Raw genomic sequence first — 12,834 nt, forward strand, 5'->3', positions numbered from 1 at the left:
CCTGTCCACCAATAAGGAACAAATAAAAACAAGTAGATATGAGCGAACGAATAAGAATTTATTGATAAGTGAAACAGCAACAGGCAAAGAAATAACAGAAGTAATCACTAGAGAGTAATCCTTAGATACAAAGTTGCTAACTTTTAGAAATCTCATGAGAACAGAATAATAGTAACTAATCACTAGATAGTAATCACTAGAGACAAAGTTGCTAACTTTTAGAAATCTCATGAGAACAGAATAATTGTAACTAATCACTAGATAGTAATCACTAGAAACAAAGTTGCTAACTTTTACAAATCCCATGAGAATAGACAGCCAAAATGCTGGAAACACCCGCAGAGTACCCAGCCTCAGCTATTTGCTCAGTTTGCAAACTTCACTCCAAAGCAGTTTTTGATAGTATGCAGTATGTAGTATGTAGTCACAGGGTCAAAGACTGGTGTCCTCAGAGGAGCCCTGCAAAAAATCAACTTTATTTGAATAAAGGGAGAGTCTAGTGGGCCATAACCCTGCAGCGTCTCTCAAGTTTTAGGAGGATCCAGCCTCCTTTGATCCTAAACGCCCAACTTCATGTTGCCCTCCTCCTTTCCGCATTGGCTGAGGTACTAGGAATGTACAAACCTCCCAAGCGCCTATTATATATATACCTTCCTTCCAACATCTACCCCCACACCCATTCTTCTAGAATATGGTTGGATCTTTCAGGTTATCTAGTTATATGGTCTGATCTCTCCAAGACTGTCTCTAGGAAAACCGGAAATTTTAAAAATTTTCTCACATGAACTAGGCTCTGTGGATCACGAACAGGGAAAGCTCTGAGTAGCTTGCTGCGGTAAGAGACTTGCTGGATTTTCTCTAAAGCTTCAATAGTCTTGGCTTGTTGCTGGATTGTGGCTTCCAGCCTTGCCGTTTGAATTTGGAGCCTGAAAAAGAATTACAGGCCTTAGGATACAAGTGCACAAGAGAACAATGAAAGAGCATGAAAGAACATCTTCTAAAACAAAAGCATCTTTGAAAATCGTGCATTAGCATCTCACTAGGCTGCAAGATGACAGTCCTGTTGTGTTCACAGAATCATGCAAGGTGAAGCCTCGCTCCCCTGTCTTACCGTCGAATGCGCTCTTCCAGCCGGGGGATAGCTGCAGCTGAAGAATCCATACGATCAGCCAGGAGGCTTTGCATGCTCCTCAGAATTGTTACTACCTTTTTCTCCTTTAGGGCATTCTTCAATGACTCAGCATAATAATCATTCTTGCGAGAAGGTTCTTTCAGGTACTTGAGCTGTCAAACCACAAGAACAATCCCCAGTAGAAAGCTTTTATATCTTAAAATAATAGGGTGCTTTGACTCTGATGATAACTTTCAAAACCTCTGTTACTTCATCTCTCCTACACCGATTTCCTTGGCCAACAGCTAAGGAAATCATCGTTCATAAGCATGGCAAAATCGGTGCAAATGTGACAGCAAGAGCCATGCTTTTACTGATGAAATTACATCATTAGATGAGTTGGCCAGCAGGTTTGGGGAGGCAATAGTCCCTTTCTACTCTGCTCTTGTGGGACTCCACCTAAAGAACTGTGTCACCCCCTGAGGCCTCCAGCACAAGGCATATATATACCAGAGGCCAGAGTAGGGCCACAAAGACATTCACAGGGCTGCAATACCTCTCCCATGGAAAAAAGCTGAGGGACATGGGATTTTTCAGTCTGGGAAAAAGCAGGCTCTGGCCAAATCTTATTAGAGCCTTTTAGCACAGAAAGAAGGAGAGATATTTCTACCAAGGATTGTAGTGACACGTCAAAGGGCAACGCTTTAAAATGAAAACACAATAGATTTAGATTAGATATGAGGAAGAAAATTGTCCAAGTATTGCGATGGAACACTGGACCAGGCTGTCCATAGGAGTTGTGCTCATCCCTGGACGTGTTCAAAATGAAGCTGAATGGGACTTCAAGCAGCTTCTTTTTACAGCTCTTCTGATCCAAATACATATCAATTAGGTCCAAAATATAGCTCAGGTCCAGATGAATTACCTTCTCTCAGCATTGTTCCAAAATGAACTCACTAGCAAGAACACATGCTTACAATGATAGGTTCTATTTAGGGATATTTGCATCTGTCTCTAAGAGTCACCTGTTTGTCCTGTTCAGAATCTGATTGAGTTGAAGAATCAACCACTAGCTGAAGGTCTTCTCCCTGGAATGCAGGAAGCCAAGCAAGCAAGAAAAAAGAGAAACAAGAATTAGAAAACGAATCCTCAGAAGAATGCAGCCACTGATAGGTTCTATTTAGGGATATTTGTATCTGTCCCTAAGAGTCACCTGTTTGTCCTGTTCAGAATCTATTTGAGTTGAAGAATCAACCTTTAGCTGAAGGTCTTCTCCGTGTAATGTAGGAAGCTAAGCAAGCAAGAAAAAAAGAGAAATGAGTTGGGAAACGAATCCTCAGCAGGACTGCAGCATCACACCGCCTTCAAGCAGCGATCATGAAGAAATGTGACTTCTGCCAAGGGTAGTGTCAGAGCTCAGGAACAAAGCTAAATACCTTATTCTCAGAAGAGATGAAATATTCCTCCTGTTCTGCTCTTGCAGCTGATAATAGAGATAAAAAATAAGACTGTTGCTGCTGTATGTGCTTATTTCACTTTGTTTTCCAAAAGTGAGTCACTCCAGAGAGACTCACAAAGGTAACCATGTAGTCCCTCTGAAATTACCTTTGATGGGCTCCATTGCAGCAGAGCTCACAGCGACTCTGTTTTGGGCTGCAGCAGGAACCTGTACATTGGCCAACACTTTGCCTTCACCTTCAGAATCAGTCTGCATAATTTAAAAATGTCAGAAGTGGCACAGGCTGCTCCCAACCTCAAAGTTTCTTCTTCAGGCAAGAGGCCTAACACTAGAGGTATCAGGTGGTGGAAAGACACTCCCTAAGCCTAAACCAAATAAGGAATTCTTCTCTCTAGGGTCAATAGCAATAATTATTTCAGTAGATGACAGACTGAAGTGTATTCTGCATGTTGTTGTTAATAAAAGTCGAATAAAGGAAGGGGGAGGAGGAAATAATCAAGAATTCTTTCTCTGACTAATTTTTTTTATTATTAAAAGATTTCCTGTAACCTTTTAAGCCTGCCTTGAATCTGCACCTAAATCCCATCTCTAAAGGAAACCAAATATAATAAAATTGGCAAACCCAAGTCACATTGTGACACCTAGCTAGAGAGAACCTAAGTAGAAGAATTTCTGGATCATCCACAACCATTTGACATTGACAGGATCCATAGAAGAGATCTCCGAGGTGGGAAAAATCAAATCTGACAATGCCTAAAGGCATTCTTGAACTTCAGAGGACTATAACCAAGAGAAGTTCTACTTCTTTGCCCTAGAAATTCCACATGGACATAACCTGTAAGGAGGTCCAGAACACTAGCTGGACCTTACTTTATCCCTGACCCAACTGAACAGACTGTCTGCAGGAGCAGTAGTGTGTCAAGGTGCAAGATCTGAACGTGTGGAAGAAGCAGCATCATAGGATAATGGAGCAGGTGAGTCAGAGGGACCCGCACTGTCTGCCTCAGGGAAGGTACCTCAGAATCCCAGGGAGAATCATTGTCTTCATCTATTGCTTCTCCCCCTCCTGGCTGCAAGACTCCATCTTTCTTCATTCCTTCTCCACAGGCTTGTTTCAAGACCCCTAAAAGAAGATAAGCACATTATAGCTATGAGTGTTTCTTTTTCTCTGCTTTTCTGCATCTTGTTCACTCCAGAGAGGCTCACAAAGCTATCCATGTGGTCCCTCCGGAATTACCTTTGATGTGCTCCACTACAGCAGAGTGAGCATCAGACTTGTTGCTGTTTGCAGGGGGAAGGTAGAAAGCAGGTGACATTTTCCCTTCGCTTTCAGAATCAGTCTGTGGTAAGTAAAACAACACATATGACAAGTGGCACAGGCTGCCTCTCCACCCCCTTCCACACCCAAAGCTTCTGCTTCAACCAAGAGGCCTAACAAGAGAGGGATCAGGTGGTGGAAAGAACAAAAAGGGCAAACAGAATGTTTGACATCTCTCTTGCATACATCTTTCAAAACTGCACAAACTCCTGCTGCCCAAGCTAGAGAGAACCTAGGCAGAAGAATTTCTGCATCATCCACTGGATCATCCTCTACCATTTGACATTGACTGGATCCACAGAAGGGATCTGTGAGGTAAGAAAATCCAATTTTGACATTGCCTAGAAGCCTTCTAGGACTTCAGAGGACCGTAACCAGGAGAAGTTCTACTTCTTTGCCCTAGAAATCCCACATGGACATCACCTGTGAGGAGGTCCAGGACACTAGCTGGACCTCACTTTGTCCCTGTCCCAACCGAACTGCTTGTCTGGAGGTGCAGTAGTGTGTCTAGCTGCAAGTTATAAACGTGTGGAAGAAGCAGCATCAAAGGATAATGGAGCAGGTGAGTCAGAGGGACCCGCACTGTCTGCCTCAGGGAAGGTACCTCAGAATCCCAGGGAGAATCATTGTCTTCATCTATTGCTTCTCCTCCTGCTGGCTGCAAGACTCCATCTTCCTTCATCCCTTCTCCACAGGCTTGTTTCAAGACCCCTAAGAAAAGATAAGCACATTATAGCTATGAGTGTTTCCTTTTCTCTGCTTTTCTGCATCTGGTTCACTTCTGAGAGGTTCACAAAGGTAAACATGTAGTCCCGCTGAAATTACCTTTGCCACATTCCATTGCAGCAGAGAGAGCATCCAACTTGTTGCTCTTTGCAGGGGGAAGATGGAAAACAGGTGACATTTTCCCTTCGCCTTCAGAATCAGTCTGTGGTAAGTAAAAAAACACACATGAGAAGTGGCACAGGCTGCTTCTCCACCCCCTTCCACACCCAAAGCTTCTGCATCAACCAAGAGGCCTAACAAGAGAGGGATCAGGTGGTGGAAAGAACAAAAAGGGCAAACAACATGTTTGGCATTTGTCTTGCATGGATCTTTCAAAACTGGACAAAGTCCACGTGCCCAAGCTACAGAGAACCTAGGGAGAAGACACTGTGGATCCTTCTCTAGCATTTGACATTGACTGGATCCACAGAAGGGATCTGTGAGGTAAGAAAATCCAATTTTGACATTGCCTAGAAGCCTTCTAGGACTTCAGAGGACCGTAACCAGGAGAAGTTCTACTTCTTTGCCCTAGAAATCCCACATGGACATCACCTGTGAGGAGGTCCAGGACACTAGCTGGACCTTACTTTGTCCCTGTCCCAACTGAACTGCTTGTCTGGAGGAGCAGTAGTGTGTCTAGCTGCAAGATCTGAACGTGTGGAAGAAGCAGCATCAAAGGATAATGGAGCAGGTGAGTCAGAGGGACCCGCACTGTCTGCCTCAGGGAAGGTACCTCAGAATCCCAGGGAGAATCATTGTCTTCATCTATTGCTTCTCCCCCTGCTGGCTGCAAGACTCCATCTTCCTTCATCCCTTCTCCACAGGCTTGTTTCAAGACCCCTAAGAGAAGATAAGCACATTATAGCTATGAGTGTTTCCTTTTCTCTGCTTTTCTGCATCTGGTTCACTCCAGAGAGGCTCACAAAGCTATCCATGTGGTCCCTCCGGAATTACCTTTGATGTGCTCTACTACAGCAGAGTGAGCATCAGACTTGTTGCTGTTTGCAGGGGGAAGCTGGACAGCAGCTGACATTTCCTCTTCACCTTCAGAATCAGTCTGTGGTAAGTAAAAAAACACACATGAGAAGTGGCACAGGCTGCCTCTCCACCCAACACCACACCCAAAGCTTCTGCTTCAGCCAAGAGGCCTAACAAGAGAGGGATCAGGTGGTGGAAAGAATAAATAGGGCAAACAGCACATTGGGCATCTCTCTTGCATAGATCTTTCAAAACTGGACAAAGTCCACGTGCCCAAGCTACAGAGAACCTAGGGAGAAGACACTGTGGATCCTTCTCTACCATTTGACATTGACTGGATCCACAGAAGGGATCTGTGAGGTAAGAAAATCCAATTTTGACATTGCCTAGAAGCCTTCTAGGACTTCAGAGGACCGTAACCAGGAGAAGTTCTACTTCTTTGCCCTAGAAATCCCACATGGACATCACCTGTGAGGAGGTCCAGGACACTAGCTGGACCTTTCTTTATCCCTGGCCCAACTGAAAAGATTGTCTGGAGGAGCAGTAGTGTGTCAAGGTGCAAGATCTGAACGTGTGGAAGAAGCAGCATCAAAGGATAATGGAGCAGGTGAGTCAGAGGGACCCGCACTGTCTGCCTCAGGGAAGGTACCTCAGAATCCCAGGGAGAATCATTGTCTTCATCTATTGCTTCTCCCCCTCCTGGCTGCAAGGTTCCATCTTCCTTCATCCCTTCTCCACAGCCTTGTTTCAAGCCTCCTAAGGAAAGATAAGCACATTATAGCTATGAGTGTTTTTCTTTTGCTTTTCTGCACCTGGCTCACTCCAGAGAGGCTCACAAAGCTATCCATGTGGTCCCTCTGGAATTACCTTTGATGTGCTCCACTGCAGCAGAGCGAGCATCAGACTTGTTGCTCTTTGCAGGGGGAAGATGGACAGCAGCTGATATTTTCTCTTCACCTTTAGAATCAGTCTGTGGTAAGTAAAAAAACACACATGTTTTGAGAGAAGTGGCACAGGCTGCCTCTCCACCCAACACCACACCCAAAGCTTCTGCTTCAGCCAAGAGGCCTAACAAGAGAGGCATCAGGTGGTGGAAAGAACAAACAGGGGAAACAGCATATTTGGCATCCCTCTTGCGTTGATCTTTCAAAATTGGACAAAGTCCACCTGCCCAAGCATGCTGGTTTCACATGGAGGGGGGAATGGCAGCCGCCTGGGAAGAGCAGCACAAAAGCCTGGAAACGGGGGGGCTGTCCCCTCTCTGGGAACTTCCTCTGTGGGCAGTGGGAACCAATCAAGGACCTGATTTATTGGTTGACATCCCAGGTGGCCAATGAAAAGTTATTTCGCTTTCATAAATCACGTTGCTAGGGTGATTCGCCCTCTTTGTCCTTCTGGCTGTGAGGCCGGTAGCAACCCCCAGGGCCCCGGCCCCAGGCGGCCCCGGCTCTGCTCTGCTCTGCTCGGCTTTGGCGCAGCCCGGCTCGGCTCCCTGCTCCGGCTCAGCCCAACCCCCTGGCCTGGCTCTGGCCCTGGCCCTGGTTCATGTCCGGCCCTGGCACAGCCCAAACACGGCACAGCCCCAGCACGGCTTGGCTCGGCTTCCCTCTCCCCACAGCATGGTCGATCAGGGCCACAGGGGAGCCACCGAGGGCTCACCTCATACACTCCCTAAGCCTAAATCTAAAAAGGGAACTTTTGTCTCTAGAGTGAACTGAAATGATTATTTAAGTAGATAACTGACAGAAGTGTTTTCTATATGTTGTTGTTAAGAAATGTGGAATGAAGGAAGGAGGCAATAACCTAGAAAACTTTTTCTAAAATCTTTTTCTGTTATTAATAAATTCCTTCATATACAATTTTAAGCCTGCCCTGTCTTTGCTCCTAAATCCTATCTTAAAATGAAAACAAATATAATCAAATTGGCAATCCCAAGTCACATTGGGACACCTAGCTAGAGAGAACCTAAATAGAAGAACTTCTGGATCATCCACAACCATTTGACATTCACTGGATCCACGGAAGAGATCTCCGAGGTGGGAAAAACCAAATCTGACAATGTCTAAAGCCATTCTAGAACTTCAGAGGACTAAACCAGTAGAAGTTCTACTTCTTTGCTCTAGAAATTCTACATGGACATCACCTGTAAGGAGGTGCAGGACACTAGCTGGACCTCACTTTGTCCCTGTCCCAACTGAACAGATTGTTCAGCAAAGGATAATGGAGCAGGTGAGTCGGATGGACCTGCACTGTCTGCCTCAAGCAAGGTACCTCAGAATCCCAGGGAGAATCATTGTCTTCATCTATTGCTTCTCCTCCTGCTGGCTGCAAGACTCCATCTTCCTTCATCCCTTGTCCACATGCTGGTTTCAAGACACCTAAGAAAACACAAGCACATTATAGCTATGAGTGTTTCTTTTTCTCTGCTTTTCTGCATGTGGTTCACTTCTGAGAGGCTCACCAAGCTATCCATGTAGTCCCTCTGAAATTACCTTTGCCACATTCCATTGCAGCAGAGAGAGCATCCAACTTGTTGCTCTTTGCAGGGGGAAGATGGACAGCAGCTGATATTTTCTCTTCACCTTTAGAATCAGTCTGTGGTAAGTAAAAAAACACACATGAGAAGTGGCACAGGCTGCCTCTCCACCCGCTTCCCCACCCAAAGCTTCTGCTTCAGCCAAGAGGCCTAACAAGAGAGGGATCAGGTGGTGGAAAGAACAAAAAGGGCAAACAACATGTTTGGCATTTGTCTTGCATGGATCTTTCAAAACTGGACAAAGTCCACGTGCCCAAGCTACAGAGAACCTAGGGAGAAGACACTGTGGATCCTTCTCTACCATTTGACATTGACTGGATCCACAGAAGGGATCTGTGAGGTAAGAAAATCCAATTTTGACATTGCCTAGAAGCCTTCTAGGACTTCAGAGGACCGTAACCAGGAGAAGTTCTACTTCTTTGCCCTAGAAATCCCACATGGACATCACCTGTGAGGAGGTCCAGGACACTAGCTGGACCTTACTTTGTCCCTGTCCCAACTGAAAAGATTGTCTGCAGGAGCACTAGCATGTCAATGTCCAAGATCTGAACGTGCAGAAGAAGCAGCATCAAAAGATAATGGAGCAGGTGAGTCAGAGGGACCCGCATTGTCTGCCTCAGGGAAGGTACCTCAGAATCCCAGGGAGAATCATTGTCTTCATCTATTGCTTCTCCCCCTGCTGGCTGCAAGGTTCCATCTTCCATCATCCCTTCACCACAGGCTTGTTTCAAGACCCCTAAGAAAAGATAAGCACATTATAGCTATGAGTGTTTCCTTTTCTCTGCTTTTCTGCATCTGGTTCACTCCAGAGAGGCTCACAAAGCTATCCATGTGGTCCCTCCGGAATTACCTTTGATGTGCTCCACTACAGCAGAGTGAGCATCAGACTTGTTGCTGTTTGCAGGGGGAAGCTGGACAGCAGCTGACATTTCCTCTTCACCTTCAGAATCAGTCTGTGGTAAGTAAAAAAACACATATGAGAAGTGGCACAGGCTGCCTCTCCACCCAACACCACACCCAAAGCTTCTGCTTCAACCAAGAGGCCTAACAAGAGAGGGATCAGGTGGTGGAAAAAATAAATAGGGCAAAAAGCACGCTTGGCATCTCTCTTGCGTAGATATTTCAAAACTGGACAATGTCCAAGTGCCCAGCTACAGAGAACCTAAGGAGAAGACACTGTGGATCATCCTCTACCATTTGACTTTGACAGGATCCACAGAAGGGAACTGTGAGGTAAGAAAATCCAATCTTGACTTTGTCTAGAAGCCTTCTAGGACTTCAGAGGACCGTAACCAGGAGAAGTTCTACTTCTTTGCCCTAGAAATTCCACATGGACATCACCTGTGAGGAGGTCCAAGACACTAGCTGGACCTTTCTTTATCCCTGGCCCAACTGAAAAGATTGTCTGGAGGAGCAGTAGTGTGTCAAGGTGCAAGATCTGAACGTGTGGAAGAAGCAGCATCAAAGGATAATGGAGCAGGTGAGTCACAGGGACCCGCACTGTCTGCCTCAGGGAAGGTACCTCAGAATCCCAGGGAGAATCATTGTCTTCATCCATTGCTTCTCCCCCTGCTGGCTGCAAGACTCCATCTTCCTTCATTCCTTCTCTACATGCTGGTTTCAAGACCCCTAAGGAAAGATAAGCACATTATAGCTATGAGTGTTTTTCTTTTGCTTTTCTGCACGTGATTCACTTCTGAGAGGCTCACAAAGCTATCCATGTGGTCCCTCTGGAATTACCTTTGATGTGCTCCACTGCAGCAGAGCGAGCATCAGACTTGTTGCTGTTTGCAGGGGGAAGATGGACAGCAGCTGATATTTTCTCTTCACCTTTAGAATCAGTCTGTGGTAAGTAAAAAAACACACATGAGAAGTGGCACAGGCTGCCTCTCCACCCCCTTCCACACCCAAAGCTTCTGCTTCAACCAAGAGGCCTAACAAGAGAGGGATCAGGTGGTGGAAAGAACAAAAAGGGCAAACAGAATGTTTGACATCTCTCTTGCATACATCTTTCAAAACTGCACAAACTCCTGCTGCCCAAGCTAGAGAGAACCTAGGCAGAAGAATTTCTGCATCATCCACTGGATCATCCTCTACCATTTGACATTGACTGGATCCACAGAAGGGATCTGTGAGGTAAGAAAATCCAATTTTGACATTGCCTAGAATCCTTCTAGGACTTCAGAGGACCGTAACCAGGAGAAGTTCTACTTGTTTGCCCTAGAAATCCCACATGGACATCACCTGTAAGGAGGTCCAAGACACTAGCTGGACCTTACTTTGTCCCTGTCCCAACTGAAAAGATTGTCTGGAGGAGCAGTAGTGTGTCAAGGTGCAAGATCTGAACGTGTGGAAGAAGCAGCATCATAGGATAATGGAGCAGGTGAGTCAGATGGACCCGCACTGTCTGCCTCAGGGAAGGTACCTCAGAATCCCAGGGAGAATCATTGTCTTCAACTATTGCTTCTCCTCCTGCTGGCTGCAAAACTCTATCTTCCTTCATTCCTTCGCTACATGCTGGTTTCAAGACCCCTAAGGAAAGATAAGCACATTACAGCTATGAGTGTTTCTTTTTCTCTGCTTTTCTGCATGTGGTTCACTTCTGAGAGGTTCACAAAGGTAAACAGGTAGTCCCGCTGAAATTACCTTTGCCACATTCCATTGCAGCAGAGAGAGCATCCAACTTGTTGCTCTTTGCAGGGGGAAGATGGAAAACAGGTGACATTTTCCCTTCGCCTTCAGAATCAGTCTGCGGTAAGTAAAAAAACACACATGAGAAGTGGCACAGGCTGCTTCTCCACCCCCTTCCACACCCAAAGCTTCTGCATCATCCAAGAGGCCTGACAAGAGAGGGATCAGGTGGTGGAAAGAACAAAAAGGGCAAACAACATGTTTGGCATTTGTCTTGCATGGATCTTTCAAAACTGGACAAAGTCCACGTGCCCAAGCTACAGAGAACCTAGGGAGAAGACACTGTGGATCCTTCTCTACCATTTGACATTGACTGGATCCAAAGAAGGGATCTGTAAGGTAAGAAAATCCAATTTTGACATTGCCTAGAATCCTTCTAGGACTTCAGAGGACCGTAACCAGGAGACGTTCTACTTCTTTGCCCTAGAAATCCCACATGGACATCACCTGTGAGGAGGTCCAGGACACTAGCTGGACCTTACTTTGTCCCTGTCCCAACTGAACTGTTTGTCTGGAGGTGCAGTAGTGTGTCAAGGTGCAAGTTATAAATGTGCGGAAGAAGCAGCATCAAAGGATAATGGAGCAGGTGAGTCAGAGGGACCCGCACTGTCTGCCTCAGGGAAGGTACCTCAGAATCCCAGGGAGAATCATTGTCTTCATCTATTGCTTCTCCCCCTGCTGGCTGCAAGACTCCATCTTTCTTCATCCCTTGTCTACATGCTGGTTTCCATACCCCTAAGGGAAGATAAGCACATTATAGCTGTGAGTGTTTCTTTTTCTCTGACTTTCTGCATCTGGCTCACTCCAGAGAGGCTCACAAAGTGGCCATGTATTCCCGCTGAAATTACCTTTGCTGCGCTGCGTTGCTGCAGAGCAAACAGCCACTGCTTTGTGCTCTGCTGCAGGATGCCGCTTGCCACCCAACACTTCCTCCGCAATATCAGAGAAAGCCTGTGCAAATCAAAAGACACCTGTGAAAAGTGGCACAGGGGACTTCTCCACCCACTTCCATGCTCAAAGCTTCTGCTTCAGCCAACAGGCCTAAGGAGAGGGGTAAGATAATTCGAAAAGATCAAAAAGGGCAGACAAAGCCAGTGCATTCATCCTTGTTGTTGAGCAGCATTTTTAAAGCAAGACCAAGTCCACCTACCCAAGCTAGAGTGAACCTAGGCATAAGACATAAATCCCTACGTTATGGGTCTTATACAACCACTTGGCAATGATAATTGACAAAATATATTTGTGAGGAGGAAAAGGGCTATTATCACAATGCCAGCCTTCTAGACTTCAGAGGACTGTAACAGGAAGAGGTACTTCTTTGTCCTAGAAATCTAGCTTGGGATCAGACACAAGGAGACCCCAGACATTAGCTGGACTTCACTTTCTCCCAGTTCTCACTGAACAGATTATCTGAAGCAGAAGTATATGAAGGTCCAAGTAAGGAGCATGTGGCAGAAGCAGCATCAAAATGGAATGAGTTGAGAAGTAGGTGAGCCAGAGGGCCCCCACTGCCTCCCTCAGAGAAGGTACCTCAGAACCCCAAGAGGGATCACCAGCTTCCTTTTCTGCTGCTACTGATGCTGCTGACAAGACACCTAAGAAATACAAGAAATGTGTTATTTTGGTGAGTGCTTGTTTCACTCTGCTTTTTTCTACTTGCTTCACTCCAGAGAGGCTCACAAAGGTAAACACGTAGTCCTGAAATTACCTTTGTCACATCCCACTGTGACAGAGCGTGCATCCAACCTGTTGCTGTTTGCAGCAGGAAGCCACAAACCGGTCCACATTCTCCCTTGACTTTCAGGATCACTCTGTACAATTTAAAAGATACACACATTAGAACTGGTAGAGGCTGCTTCCACACCCATTTCCCTCCGTGTTCAAAACTTCTTCTGCCAACAGGCCTAAGGAGTGGGATCAGGGGACAAAATAAACAAAAGGAGCCAACATAGCCAGCATGTTCAGCAGGGTTTTCA

At 45.9% G+C, this 12,834-nt stretch overlaps 1 protein-coding gene and 1 long non-coding RNA gene across 2 annotated transcripts in view; both read right to left on the reverse strand.

Moving 5' to 3' along the window:
• Positions 1 to 667: 667 nt before the first annotated feature.
• LOC306807061 (uncharacterized protein) overlaps positions 668 to 12,834 on the reverse strand; it is a gene marked incomplete at its 5' end in the record, with an annotated part of 50,306 nt that continues 38,139 nt past the window's right edge. Inside the window, 3 exons of the mRNA XM_079316314.1 lie at positions 668 to 926; positions 1,112 to 1,284; positions 2,137 to 2,199. Coding sequence (XP_079172440.1) covers positions 710 to 926; positions 1,112 to 1,284; positions 2,137 to 2,199 — 453 coding nt within the window. The 3' untranslated portion in view covers positions 668 to 709. The remainder of the gene's footprint in view (positions 927 to 1,111; positions 1,285 to 2,136; positions 2,200 to 12,834) is intronic.
• Positions 9,057 to 12,628, reverse strand: LOC306803222. The gene is made up of 3 exons (XR_013774581.1): positions 12,567 to 12,628; positions 9,690 to 9,796; positions 9,057 to 9,120 (listed from the first exon to the last, which is right to left on the reverse strand). It is a non-coding gene; the product is annotated as an uncharacterized lncRNA (long non-coding RNA).

This window comes from Erithacus rubecula (assembly GCF_903797595.1).
Source record: "Erithacus rubecula genome assembly, chromosome: 1".
NCBI lineage: Eukaryota > Metazoa > Chordata > Aves > Passeriformes > Muscicapidae > Erithacus > Erithacus rubecula.